This window comes from Acipenser ruthenus, chromosome 11, assembly GCF_902713425.1.
Source record: "Acipenser ruthenus chromosome 11, fAciRut3.2 maternal haplotype, whole genome shotgun sequence".
Classification (NCBI taxonomy): Eukaryota; Metazoa; Chordata; class Actinopteri; order Acipenseriformes; family Acipenseridae; genus Acipenser; species Acipenser ruthenus.
The window spans coordinates 37,564,932-37,580,182 of record NC_081199.1 but is presented as its reverse complement, the minus strand read 5'-3'; the positions used below and the strand labels follow the sequence as shown (position 1 = coordinate 37,580,182).

General features: G+C 39.2%; 1 protein-coding gene across 2 annotated transcripts in view; it reads right to left on the bottom strand.

Moving 5' to 3' along the window:
* Positions 1-15,251, bottom strand: part of LOC117426979 (kinesin heavy chain-like) — a 41,827-nt gene that overhangs the window by 8,846 nt on the left and 17,730 nt on the right. The window contains exons 11-22 of one of the 2 annotated variants that reach the window (XM_034045269.3): positions 10,439-10,587; positions 6,977-7,149; positions 5,935-6,003; positions 4,408-4,614; positions 3,766-3,912; positions 2,535-2,723; positions 2,154-2,271; positions 1,740-1,819; positions 1,274-1,383; positions 924-1,025; positions 553-613; positions 222-293 (exon numbers count right to left, since the gene is read on the bottom strand). In XM_034045269.3, the coding sequence (XP_033901160.2) occupies positions 222-293; positions 553-613; positions 924-1,025; positions 1,274-1,383; positions 1,740-1,819; positions 2,154-2,271; positions 2,535-2,723; positions 3,766-3,912; positions 4,408-4,614; positions 5,935-6,003; positions 6,977-7,149; positions 10,439-10,587 (1,477 nt within the window). The remainder of the gene's footprint in view (positions 1-221; positions 294-552; positions 614-923; positions 1,026-1,273; positions 1,384-1,739; positions 1,820-2,153; positions 2,272-2,534; positions 2,724-3,765; positions 3,913-4,407; positions 4,615-5,934; positions 6,004-6,976; positions 7,150-10,438; positions 10,588-15,251) is intronic. The other variant, XM_059033846.1, reaches the window with a different exon arrangement.

Genomic DNA, 15,251 nt, shown 5'->3' with positions numbered 1-15,251 from the left:
ATAAAAGAGGGGTGTTTTTTATTATAAAAAACAAGGAATTGTCTTCTTTTGAGGAATTTTTTTAAATTACTTACAGGTGAGCTTGTGATGAAAAAAAAAAGGTTTAATTGTTACATATTTTAGGGATCTCGTCAAAGCAGTGGTGAAAGCCACTGGCCGGCTAGCCAGTAACTACTAAGTTTGGCATCCTATTTCAAACCCATAAGAAAATAGTGACTTACTTTCTTGACGCGAGTCGTGAGGTCTTGAACAAAAAGTCTACGGAGGTTGTGGAGTGTCTGGAGCTCCTTGGCCTGACAGAATAAGACAGAGCGTTAGCTGCTTCATGGTGTAGAGAAACAAAGGTTACCTCTCAGCAAGCTTCATGTTTGTGAAAATTGCATTAGCAGACAGAATATTTAGATTGCCAACTTGCTATTATGGGTCTGGTTAAAATCGCAACCTCAATCTGAAAGCCCTTTCCTCCTGTCAAGTTCATGTCAAAGCTAATCCCTGTCCAGACAGCTGTGATCTTAAGAAATCCAGACTATTAGGATTTTGTGTCCTTCTTACCACAGTCTCTTCTAGGCCTTTGAGGTCCTGCTTCGCCAGCTCCCTTTTGTCATTAAGGATACTGAAAGAAAAAAAAACAATTCTAATGTGATAAAAGTTATTTTTACACCTCACTATCACTTACTGGACCGTGCAGTATCCTTCAGCATGGGAAACACAAAGACTGTGCAGATTTTCTTCCCACAAGCTGGTCATAATAAAACATTTCTACTCTAGCAGCTGCTGATCTGGTGATTGAACTAAGGTGATTGAATTGAGTTGGCGGAGAACATTATTAAACATTATTGTTCTTTTTTTTCTACTCCTTTTAGAAGTTATGTAAAGGATATCAAATCCACCCAATAGACAAAAATGCATCTGTAAACACGAACATGAGTTTCTGCAGCTTCATATCCTTCTCCTGCTCTTCAATCTTCAGTTTATCATAATCAGAGATGAGTTTTTTATGCTCCAACTGCAGTTTCTGATTCAAGCTGGAATAAAAAAACAAAGTAAAACAGATATCGTGTATATGATACAGCCGTTCAATAGGTATTTTGATTCATGTATATGCTGAATGAATAATATACACTCATAAAAAAATGAAAACTGTGACATTTTCTGTAGAACAAAACATACACTGCGCACACGGGTTATGACAGTTTTTTAATCAGTATTTGGAATAAATGGGGCCTGACTTTCAACTGATAGTCATTTCCGTAAAGCAGATCCCGTTTCTTACTCTTTGAGCTCATCGATCATTTTCTGCTTATCCTCGATCTCATCGCGCAGTCTGGACAGCTGCTTCTGGTGGATCTCTCTGTGACTCTCCATCTGTTTCTCCAGGGTCTCCTGAAGAGGAGTAGAGTGAGAGCAGGTCAGCTCTGAAGTGGGTCAAACCTGACACCACCCAGCTAGCTGCAGTGAAATATGTTCAGGAATTACAGTAGACTTTCAGCCTCTCGGCCATGGGAATAAATAAGGTAATGAGGTGATTGTACATCACTCCTTAGTGTCACTAATGTTTTAACCCTGAACCTAGAAAGGGGTACTTGAGGGGTTGATGTAACTCAATGGAATTGCATACAAAGTAAACATTTTATTAATGGTCATAGAAATCTTTTTCATTTAATTATTTAAAACAGAAGCACTACTGTTATTACTTAAGTATCTCTGGTTTCAGTGATTTCCTTTTAGTTTCGTATTACCTTCATCTCTACAGCATCCTGGAGCAAGGTCATGTGTTCCTTCTCTTTGTCCATAACTGACACTTCGTGCATTGTATCTGCTAAAATAAAACAATAATCTCAGCTTTTAACCCCTTTATAGCTTTATATTTATATTTCTAATGCCACTAAATTAAACACTACAGCAATCCAACCAAAGCTTCTTCTTTATCCTCAGAGAAGGGACATAAGCATGAGCACATTGCTCCAAGAGCACACTTTAGACCTCTCCTGAAGGAGCAGTTCATTCTCCATGCCTATCCGATCTAAGGTCACCAGTGATAATTGTTGATGACACTCATTTAACATGTGACCTTATTCAGGGCTCCAGAGTGAAAGCCTAGTTTATTAACCTACATGCAAACAGCCAACATCCCCTCAGATCCCCTTTGTTACCTTGGGCATTGAGCTTGGCCAGCTCCTCTGTGAGCGCGTCCTGCGACTCCTCAAGCTGTCTCTTCTTCTGCTCCACATTTTGCATGTAATCTGTCAGGGACTTGATTTTAGCTTGGTGCTGTCATGAGTAAACCAATACAAAAATCGGATTAACAGCACAGCAGCTAATGGGGTTTCAATGCATCAGACTAACTGGAAACAGCTGTCCCACCTAAGTGAACATTTTAAGTACCACACTCGCTTTCTTTTTTTTAGAGTTTTCAAAGGGGCAGTTCTCCGAGCAGACTAATGCTGGTATATCACACAGTACCCCTCCTCAGCCACTAGAGGGAGTGAAAACCCTCCCCTTGGCATTTCTGCAGGCTGTGCAGCTGGCCTCACCTGGGAGATGAGGAGCTGACAGGAAGCCAGTTCCTTCTCGTTGACCTGCATCTTCCGGGTGGTGTCGATCTGCGAGGTCTCCAGCTGCTTGCTGCGGTTAACCAGTGACTTCACCTCTGACTTCATCTTGCTGATGTAAAGACGAGCCATGGTGAACTCCTCCTCAATGACACCGTTCACCTCAGTCATCTAAATGCCAGGAGAGACATCACAATGACTCACTCCTGACCTGGCACCCAGGAATACCTGAGAGTGCACTGGCAAGGTCAGTTAGCAGACAGGTAATTATTCCCTCAATGAACCTGAAAACTGTTCTGGGTATGAAGGGTTTTTTTTTTTTTTTTAATTTTTGCTCTTTATTGTATGTTGATGTGATAATGACAGCTTGACTGGCTGAGATAATTGTCAGGTTTGTACTAATCCCCAAGATAAAAGCACAATGTTTAACACGGGCAGAGTGAATGGCTCCCAACAGCGGCACCATGATTCTTTTAAAATGAATGAATACATTACCCATCTTCAGCTCTATAGTTCATCTTTATCTAGACTTAAGTACTAGCGAGGATTTTGCAACAAGGGAAATTAGTTTGGTTTATTAACTGTCAGACTGCTAACCTCCTCCCAACACCATACTCACAGGGAATAATGTGATAATTATTACTCTATACCAATGAATAGCAGGTACTTTATTAGTCTCTGTTCACTGCAGAGGGGGCCTCTTCCTCTTCCATACACTAAGAAACTTGCGATCCAACTGCTGTTCAATAGGGTTCTGGACCTTGGTTCTATCTTCCCAGATTCTGTTTGTTTTGTGAAAATGTACACAAGTTATAGCGGTAAGGGGTAACAGACAGCAGATGAACTACACAGTGATGAGTGTATGGACATTGATTGGTGAGTGGCCATAATAAACAAAAAAAAATCACTATATCCTAAAGAAAGGCATATGCAAACACAAATTTGGAATCTAATACATCTAATAGTTTTGTTAAAATCTTTGTAACTTATTTCCATATATAGGCATCTTAAACACTGCAGTTTTTAGCTGCAAGTGAGTGCTGGAGTCTAACTTGATACCAGCAGAGGGCACTATTTCTCTTACTTGGCTGTTGCTGCTTTTATAATCTATTACTTGTACCAGGCCTGGCCAGTTGGCAAGGTCTGAATTATTAGCCTGTGGTTCCAGACACTGGAAAGCTCTTGTGTTTCGAGAGCAGACGGCAGGCCTCACCACTTTGATGTCGTTGGTGCCGATGATGCCCCCGATCTCATTCAGGTCCTTCAGCAGGAGGTTAAGGATCTCAGCCGCTCTCTTCTTCTGGTGCTTACTCAGTTCTTGAAGCTGGTTCAGCTCGTGCTGGACGGCCAACAAGCACATCTACAAAAAAAAAAAGCAGAACACAGTGTACTGTACACTGATTACCGATATCAGATAAAATGCTGGTCTGACCTGTAGACAGAAAGCAAGAAGATACAATAACTCACCCTGGGGAATTTTTGATGTAAGGCTGCAATCTCAAGCACCGATATGTTCTCATATATTGTTACTAAGTGTTTAAGCAATGGGTGCATTTGAGGTATGATATCAATGTGTAAATGACAGAAATAGAACCAGAAATGTATCTAGACTGAGAAAGGTCTAAAACAACAAAAATGTTTACATATATGTTTCCATTAGAATCAGATTAAACTGCCGTGAGAATAGGAAACAACTTTTTTTTTATCCCTAATATAGTCACTTGTATGTGCATACAAGGAAGTCCCTGATTTTCAGGATTTCAAACAGAGGGAGCAACTACAAAACACAATTTATTCAGATGTTTTGGTTTTGGTGGCCCCCGCGTTTTCCAGATCACCCCCCACCGCTGCTCACTGTTTTCTGGGCGAGCTCATCGGCGAGCTGCTCGTTGGCCTGGGTCCTGTCCTCCACCTCCTGGGATTTCTGGTCATAGTTGACAGCCAGCTCCTCCAGGGCCTGCAGCACCTCCTTCACCTCGTCCTTCGCAGCCTCGTTCTCCATCTGCAGCCTCGTCAGGTCCTCCTGGATCTTCTCATAGTCCCGCCTAGTCGACGCCAGCAGCTGCAACACACACACAAGAACGGGGATGTCAAGAAAGTTATACACTCCAGAATCACCCAGCTCTAAACCTGCTGAGCCTGTTAGCACTTAGAACCTAGATCCTAAAACGCCCGCCAGTAACTGTTCCTAAAAGTCTCAAATGGAAAGTACAGCATGCAGTTCCAATCCCTCCAAATATGTTTAACAAAAATGTGAGTGTTTGCTTTTTATAAACAAACAAGTTCAATTTAGTTTTTAATAAAAAATCTTCAGAATTTATAGTTTACTACAATGGCTAAATATAAACACTAAAGGGCAGTATAACCAAATTGATGAATTGTACTAAAACCTTAATGTTAGAGAATAAAATGTGCCACAAATTGGCTTACCTCAACCACTAGAGAATGCTAAAGAGCTACTGTCAGATGAGGGAGAGCGTCATTCCTATTATAGGCACTGCAGTTATGTATTAACTGTATATCTGTATTACTATATCATGTGTTTTTATGTGTGCATTAGGGCAGGGATAGACAAAAGTCGGTAATGAACTTTACTATTTATGATGCAATTTTCCTGACTTACCAGTGTCCTTGTTTGGCTCCTCTGAGCGAAATGCTGGATGAGTAAAATGATAGCCTGGAGTGGCTCAGTAAAAGGTTTACAGCTCAAGGCATGATTCATAGTTCCTTGCATTTATTTTTAGATCAGGTTGGAGTTTTTAAACGTGGTCACTTGCCAAAGTAATTATTCCAGCACACTAAATATCTGTCAATAGCAAACCTAAGAGCATAAGAATAAAGGTCATCATGTAGCTTAGCCTTCATCACCTGAGCTCGTACTATTCCTTTAAAACAAGGATTCTCTGATAAGCAGGAAATATAATTGTTTGCTGTTATTTTAACGCAAAACATTCTGGCAGGTGCCAGAGATCCTAACACAGATGTGGGGAGCGACAGAACCACCGAATTCACAGGAAGGGAGTGACCAGGAACCCAGTACCATGTGCATGCCAGCCCAGAGCTCAACCACATACAACATAGCCAGGCTCTCTTTGACAAGCAGTTACTGACCTGATGTATTGCTTTCTTGTGTACTACCTCATTTGCTCCACAGGGGTCAGTCTCACTTGCAGCCACCCCTGAATATTTACACTGTTCCTATATTCTATAATGAGGGAGCACCTCTGTGTTTTAAAATGATTTGCTTGTGTTTTTATACTGTGGATCTGGGTGGAACTTAATCATTTAGCACAGTAAATCCCAGAAGCTCTTAGACAATCGTGTTATCATTAATAATCAAATCCTGGGTCAGAAACAAGATTAGCTATGTTGGTTATCTTACCTCATCCTGGTCTAGCATCTGCTGTTTCAGTTTCTCGGCCAATTGGCTCTGCTGGTTAATCTCGTCATCCTGCAGCACAAGAGAAATTCAGTTTAAATTAAAGCACCAACAAAGACTCTACCTTCCATCACCCCCACAAAACACCTTCCATTATTAGCAATTGTATATCGTTTTTAAACATCACTAATAACTAGCGCTGCTCCGATTAACAGATTAATCAGATTGATTAATTGCAGATAATTTTTTTTTACAAAATCAAAGCAGATTTATTCATTTTAAAACTGTGCTGGTGAAAAGGGAGTTTTTATGTTTAAGTTGGATGTACAAAGTTCATTTCAACGGAGTTGGCTGGGCAGTGCAGCATTTATTTTTCACGATTCCTTCATTTGGCCTGGCATGGTTTCAGGCGTGTAAATGTCTTTTATTAGTGTCACAAGCTGTGACTATAACGTTTTGTTGTATTGATGTTAGTACTGTTAATATTACATTACTAGTTTACATTGTGGAACATGGGTAGGAGAGTTCTGTTTCATGTTCCTAAAAAGTGTTTTTTTTTTGTTTTGTTTTTTGTCGAAAACCCAGAAGCCCTAAATATAATGTAAAACATAAATAAAATAAAGATTGTTCATAAGTAGCCATAAGTGTTATATACGGTATGTTTGACAAGGTAAGACAAACAAAATCCATTCTCAGTGCTTGTGCATTATATTTTGCTATTAAACTCTTTCATGGATTGATGTTGTTATGTGAAAATGTGTTACATTTAATGAAATAAAAACGCTTTTAAAATGACCAAATTCCCATTGGGCTTATGATATTTTAGATTCTATTGATTTTTTAATGTATTACTATGCCCAAAAATTTAAATCGAGTGACAGCCCTACTAATAACACATTCATAGATGCATTACGAATTGTTCATAACAGATCTTTAAACAAACACCCCAGTAAGATGTCAATGCCCAGGCACCCACACATCACCACACCAGCAGAGTTACACACAGTTAAAGATCAACAAGCCACATTGCCACCCAGATGCAGACCTTGTCGTCAAGCTGTTTGTACAGGTCTGAGATGTTCTCCTCGTACTTGCTCTTCTCCTCCGCTGACACTGAGGCGATGGGAGGGGCCAGGTTGTCGATGATGGGAGTGTTATCACAAGGCTCCAGGTTCTTCTGATCCTCACTCAGCTGCTCATCTTCAGGTACTGCCTCACCTATTAGGGGAAAAAAATTAAATTGAGACCATCAATTGAAACACAACATGAATAACAATAGTAATTTTACAGAAAACGCCCAAAATTTAGGGCAATAAAAGACATGATAAGAGCAATGATATTAATGCTTCTAAAGTCTAGCCCTATACATCTGTAAGTATGCAGGATACAGACCTGCCAAGGGATAACCAATGCCTGTACAGTCGAACTATGTGGAGGCGTGTAAAGGTTCAAATACCAGAGGGGCATGGATACATGAAGCATATTTGCAGAGCCTACAGAGGCATCAAGAAGATTATTCATCCTCACCCAAAGGGGTTTAATGTTTTTCAAGAAAAACACTCAAATGAACGTTTCAGTTTCTCTTACAGAGACTGCCACTCTGACTGGGGCCCGAAACTGCTGAAGAAACACCGTGGAACGATTCCCTGTATCAGTTGTGCCAGGACAAGAGCTAACCTCTCTCCTTTTGTGTTTGGGATTGTGGTTGATACCTTCAACCCTAATTCTGTTTTATACCACTAAGCAGCAACCTGGACTGCTGTTAATAAAGATCACAGCCTTATCAGCTGACCTGTCCAGGGATTCAATACAAAATTCTCAGTGTGTTTGTGCTGCTGAAAGAAATATTAGAACTAATGTGTAACACATTTTTACACATAAGTTTGACTGGAATAGTCTAAACGAGATGCACCTATGATAACTGAGATGACAGATGTGCAGCGGTACAGCAACGACTCAAACCCAGGATTCCTCTGTTCACAGTCTGTTTAGTAAACCATTGGACCAAACTTCACTCTTTCAAGAAATAATCTCTTTGTGCACAGTACTGCGCCCCTGTTCCAACTCGATGTTAAGATGCAATGACCCAGAGTAATAGAGGTTATATTGAAGAAACAACAAAGATCTTTGTGGATCTGTCTGCTTCTTATCAGGGAAGAGCAGCAGGCAAGACCAAAAGGTAATGCTGTTTTTTATAAAGTTGCTATTACTGACATGCTTTGTTGATGCAGGGATTCAAATTGCAATTATCCTTTAGAAGAACCGGTTAAAAAGTGTGATCTTAGATGGAGAAATATAAAATTATAAAAACTGCTCTAGCTTTCAAGCTTAATAACAAATAAACTAAAACATGTGTACAAAATGTGTAAATGCTGTAAATAAGCATTTTACTTTATATAATTGTGATCTAATATATAACATATAACAAAAAACTTAATTATAAAAATGTGTGATTAAAAAATAAATACATTTGGGCCATTACTGTTCCTTGCAATGACACAGGTAGCAAACACTTCATTAACAGCGTCATATTAGGCCTAAGGCTTCTACATTCTTCTGGTTTCTACGGTAACCCTGCAGCACTGTAATCAAGATGTAAATCAATGTACTGCAGTGATCTGTGTTTCTGGGCCGAGTGAAAGAGTCATGGCCTGCCAGCATTAAAATATAAACTACAGACGAAGTCGACAGCATGAAATGGATAGCAGGTACTCCATAAACCTTAAATCAGTATTTAAGCAAAATAAATAGATCTTTACCGTAACTCAAAGGAAGAGCTGATGGCCCCACAAACAGTGCAAACAGCACTTTCATTAATAATATTATAGTTCCCACATACAGTAGTATTTATGTTTCCAACTATAATCTAAATGTAATTACTAAATGGCCATACGTCTAACAGTCATTACTTTTTATGCAGGAACAACACAAAGGCAGTTAAAGGGCTGTTTATTATTGCACAAAAATAAACAAAAATGATTTAACAAAAATAAACACACTGCTTACAGCGCAAAAATAAAACATTTAAACAAGAATAATCACGAACACATAATATAAAAATATAGATCAGGCTGGGCAAATCGCTGTCACTGATGCTATATTTACTTTCGTTTCGTTTCGTTTCATTCGTTTCGTTTTCACCTCGCTCTTGTTCCTCCTTCCTATAACCCACCCGGAACATGGAGAGCTGCAGGCTTTTATACCGTGGCCGAGGGGTTTAACTAGCTAGTAATTATTCTATTACCCCTCAGCCACAATCTGCACGATTTTATTAATTACGTGCGACTGCCGGCCAGTCTAACCATCACTAGCCGACAGTCACACGTTCCCACGAGGTATTTAAAACTACAAACAAACAATAACACAAACACACACGGCTTTGCCTTCATATTTATAACTACTTAAATTATAATAAAACAAAACAGATACAAAATAATACACACTAAACACAGGGGCGGAAGGATAGTCTTTCTAAAATAAATAAATAAACCATACAAAAGCAAAACACCACATTTTATGGAAGGGAACTTCGCCCTGCCCCTTTTTCATGTGCAGGGCTCCTAGCCCTGTCACAGATGGGTATTTCATTTACTATCTGTGTTGCACATCACTGCACAGCCCCTTTCAAAAGGGGTTAGAACAAGGTCTGAAGAGGTTGGGTAAGCATTCAATAATTTAAACAAGTTAAGAAAAACAGCTCTCGTGAGTCTTTCCTTAAGGATTCATCTCCTATACATAACAGATGTCTAAAGCCAGTGTGAACCAATTAACTGACAATAGTAATCACTAATCCAAGCTCCTACAGTTGGGAGAAATATATTGGACTGTGAAGCACAGCTGTCCAACTTTTTTTCTCCTGCATAAACTACTGATTTGATTTATGACTGCATACGACTCTACAACTCTTTCTGTCCACCGTTATAAACTACTGTAGCTTTCATTCAAAACAAGGAGCAGTGGTTCTGTTCTAAACTTCATTATAACAATTACATCAGCAATACTCAGCTCAGAGTTTCCTAATGGCCAATAACCTGCGCTACTATTCCCCGCGGGCCTCGATCTGTAGTGAAGACTGAAAGACATTTGCATAATAACTGCACTACTGTACTGCTTCACTCGCTCACATGGCAATTTAAGACACCATGCATGCGTACCAACAGTCTGATACTGCCTTAACATTATAAATAAATAAATAAATATGGACATTTCACTACCAACAAATTGCTGAACATATCCCTTACATTAAAATTCTCCAATACTCGCTTACACAGGATTAAATTACACACAAAATCTATGTGATGCTCTTTTTTGAGATCAGTGACATTCTTCCTGAACACCCATTTTAATCTTCAGGAGATGCATTTCTCAGTTTAACCCTGAGTTCCAATGCCAATCCAATCCAATCCTAAAATGACCAATAAAAGCAGCCATTAGGCAGCAGGCTCAGCTTATTTCACATCAATTCAACCTAGATAGATTCACGAGCAAGAGAAGCTCCCCGTCTTACCGTTCCTCCAGCGATTTAGCTCCAGCTCCAGCTGCTGGATGACATTCTTCAGACTCTTGCTCTTCTCCTTCTCCTTCTCATACTTCTTCTTCCACTCCTCTGCCGTCAGCTCCAGGTTCACTGATACTGTGTTTTTGATGGTCTTGGCTCTGTTTAATTAAAATAAACACTCCTCAAAATAGATCTTAGAAATGAGGGAACTTACAGTACAGATACACATTGAGATATTAGAGAGTTAATGGACCACCATGGTATGCATGAAAAGAGTAGGGGCTGTCTATGCTCCTTAATTAAAAACTTTCATTATTTAAGATCTCATTAATAGTTTTGATATGATTAATTACATGATTAAGACAGTCTTTATTACTCTTAGCATCAGAAATCTTTTATGGCTTTAGGGGATACTGTTGCTATTCAGCAAAATCAAATCTATAGCGCTTTCTACTTAAAATCCACTCAGAGAAATTAATTCCTTGTGAAGAACTGATACAAACAGTCTTTCAGTGATAATTGCCCATCTGAAATGCTGTAGTTAGTGTCTGTCTCTGACCTCAATGTAAAGCCTCACTAACTGGATGGTACTTGTTTAGCCCCCAGGGTTCAAACCGCTGTACCAGTTCAGCTCATTTTCATACCTGGAGGGAATATTTAAAAGCAATTCATTACGGACGATCTGCCTTGTCACCACACCCACCTGATTCACACATGTTTTGTAGGGTGTGTTTGTGTATAATTATTTCATCAACAGTCTCTGATCCACAGCAGATTTGTAACAAGAAAACAAATGATGAACTTCAACCACTGAAAACATTTACAAGGGTCTTGTAAATGTACTTGAAATCAAATCAACCAATCCTAATCCCTGAGTTTACACAATTGGGTTTAACAGTGTTAGGACTTCTATGGTTACGAATGATATGTAACCAGCTGTACTATAGCCAAACAGATGCACACAGCCTAAATCTATGGATTGCATGAAGTCAACAGCATCAACAGGACCTACCATACCACTACATTAGTAATGTTGCCATTCCAGAATTAGTTCAAATATTTAGGTAGGTCATAAAAACAATTTTAAAATGTGTTCTCATGTTTCATATTTATTTTGTTCATTTTTAAAAATGACACTCACAAGAATAATATGTACCCATTATACAAGCTCAAGGAGACAAAAAAAAAAGAAGAAATGAAAACTAAAATCTGAAAAATAGGACAGAATAAATTAAAGTTTTAGAAAAAAGCTCAATAATTGATATGCCACAGTCTTCTGCCCACTGAACACAGCGGATTAACTGAACAGGCATAAACTGAACAAGAAACATATGATTGACAAATTACTAGGTACACATTTATGTATTTTTCATTTCAGTACAATGATTTCATGTCACCAATGTCCTTTCTTATAGAAAAGAAGGAAATGTGGCTGTAAGAATAAATATAAATAACAATCCCGAGACAAACCAAATGAAAACCAGCAAGCACAAGAGCTCACAGATAGGGAACGGCTGTCTGAGCGATTGGAATACAAACAGAACGTAAAACAGCAGACATTTATTCCTGTGCCCCTAACAAAGCTCTGTTTGTCAACTGCTCCGAACAACCATTTCATTCTCTCCACACATCGTTCCAGAACTGTCTCTTGGTTCATGCTGCAGCATTGAAAATCGTGACAGTGTTTACACTTGCCAGTCAGACAGTCTGCTATGTAACATGCACAGAAAACAGCTCAATAACCCGATACAATTATTCCAGAATAACTGAGATGCCACAGCTCATTTGCTTTTGGTTTGATGGACACCAGGTGGATGCAAGAATAAGGGAACAGTTACATTGCCCTCAGGGTCAGAGCAATAGTTCAGAGGTGTTAATTAAACAAAATTCATACAACACAGTACCAAATTGCAGCAAATTACAATGCCATTGTGCTCATGTCTGTAATATAACTGGGGGAGCATAGAGCTTGCTTTGAAACGTCTGAGTAAGAATAATGTAATGTATTCCAACAGCATTTCCCTCAGGTCTACATTCACCTAAAGCACTTCAGTGAGCAATGGCCTGTGGAATGGATTGTCAGAAGCTGAAAAAAGCCCTCTAGCTTGTCTACTTTTACACTGTAAAGCTAAGGGAACACAAAGCCACTTTTTCAAGAACAGTGGCATGAAACCAGGTTCCAGGAGGCAACTTTGCTATATCAAACCCCAAGTCTCCCCTGGTGTACCAAACCTAGTCTCCTGAAACCAAGTTCAAAGTCAAAAAGTGGCTTTGTGTTCCCTCAGCATAAGGGCCCTTTTATACCTAATTAGTTTATGAAGATCCGATTTAGAATTCACTTGTAAACTAACTAAAATGTTGCAATTTTGTTTCGAACAAACTGCATTTTTCCTCCAAGCGAGTTCAAGTTCGCCTGTAATCGCAGCAGAATGCGTTTGTTTCACACTGCAATTTTTTAAGTGAATCTGATCGTCTGCATTTGTGCACGTGACCAAAACTATATCTTCCTGTTAATGCCCAGACGGATGTTCATTACTAAACATGGAGGGTTCCGCCCATGCAAGGCTTGAGATATTAGTACCATGTACGTACATTCTGTTATTCAACATCTGCTGATAGAATGTCAGCACGAAAGCCAGATAATAAAAATTGTTGAGCAACACTGACGTTTTCATGCTGCGTTATGTGCAAGGAGGAGACGTTTTCAAAGGCGACAAATCAGGAGGAACGCTTTATTTTTTCAATTTTTGTCGGCTGTTGCATTGCCAGTGACATTACCCCGACATCGGTGAGGTGTAAGAAGTCCCTATCAGTCGCTGATCAGCCTTTCTCGTATTAATATCATTGTATTGTAATGACACATAAACTCAGAAAAAGTGTGTCAAGGCGGAAAGACCAATTATGCGAGAGACCAAGCTATTTATATATATAAGTGTGACAGAGAGCGAATGAATCCAAGTCAACAATCTCCCTCCCGACCTGTGAGGGCACTGTATAACAGGAACAGTGTGCTCGTACTGGATGGTTGGGCAGTTCATTCCAGGGTCAGTTGGAAGCCGGACATCCAGGAAGGGGGCGGAGTCACGGTACCAGAAGTCATAGCCCTAGTACGGTAAGCGATGTGTCAGTCATGGATTGGAGGAGACGTGATTGAACTAGCTACTGGAGGGGGCTTGACTAAGGGTATTTTAGGGGACGTGACGCTGTAATCTGTTCCTTTTGATGTGGTTACTGAAAGGACCCGTTAAGGAAACAGAAGTGATTAATTATCGTGAGTGTTTTGTGTTTTGTTTGTTTGTTGTGCTAACTGTTTGTCATTTGTCTTTGTCAGACGGCTAAGCACTAGCCGGGAGCTGTCGCTACAAGCCAGCACTAAACCCGGACTACACTACAGCACTGTTCCACGAACTGTTTGTCTTTCACCACATCTGCACAAGAGCACTCACTATCGGGAGAAGTGACCGTGTCTGTGTTGTGTGTTAATTAACGTCTTATTGTTTCGGGACTGAAACCCTTGGCTGTGTAGCGCCCGTGCTTATTATTTAAGTGTTGTTGACACACAACCCAGCCAAATAAAGGAGCTGTTTTATTGAACTTTCACTGTGTGTGTGTTATTCCTGAGCACTGCACCAACTACACCTGCACACTACAAACCACTTTGCCACAGTAATGTAAAAATAATAATGTAAAAATAATAATTATAATATATACAGTGCCCTGGCAGAATAAAATGAGCAAAATGAGCATTGGAAACAATGCTATTCTCTAATGTATTTAGTTTTATAAATATTGTGTATTAAACTCTACTTATTTAGCAATGTTTTTGAAGTTTCTTGAACACTCATTCATGCTAGCGAGTACTGTAAAGATTGCAGGTAAATTATTTGAGTTAAGACAGGGGGTGCCAATACTTCAAACTTCAAACACATATTATTGCTAAATAAGTGTAGTTTAATAAACAGTACTGATTAAACTAAATAAATAATAAATTAGTGAATAATTGTTTCAAATGAAGGGTTCCAACACTTTCTTCTGCAACTGTATATATAAAGACTGTACACATATATACATTATGCCTACTTTCTTTTAATAACTTAGTAGCTTAAATGTAATACAACGGAATAAAAACCACTGAGTTTTTTCGGTTTCTGTTGCATTGTGAATTCTAGGGGGAAACGCATTACAGTTCCCCCTCAAATCGAGCTCAAATCCTAGTCCTCTTCTTTGGTGCGCACTCTGATGCAAAACTAATATTTTTTGACGTTTCACACCTGCACAAACTAAACAAACTTAGGTGTTAACTGAACTCTAGTGTGAATTATCCTCTCCAAAAGAACTAGGTGTGAAAAGCCCCTAAGACACAGAAACAATAATACTGTGGGTTCTTCTTCCAATATCAATATCCAATAACTATTTTTTTATGGATCTATATGAAACACCACATGGTGTATACATAGCAATATCTAGTTGTTTAGACAGTGTTTCTGCTGAAAAAGTGTATTTGTTGATCCTTGCTGTTACTGCTTAATAAATCATCAAAATAATTTTCTCTTCAAACTGTAGCAGATTAATTTTCTTGTCCTCCTCGGTTACTAAATAATAAATGGTCCAGATGTCCTGCATTTATCCCATTAATCTGCATTAAACTAAATATCTAGAGAGTTACATACATAACGTGGTGGTTCATTAGCTCTCCACGTTAGCTATGTCAGCAACTGTATTTAACTGCAAGCTCTACACTCACAGGGGAGATTCTTGGTTTTGTAAGGCCTGCTTCTGAATGATTTAACTACTAAGAATCCACACGCAGAACCTCATTGAG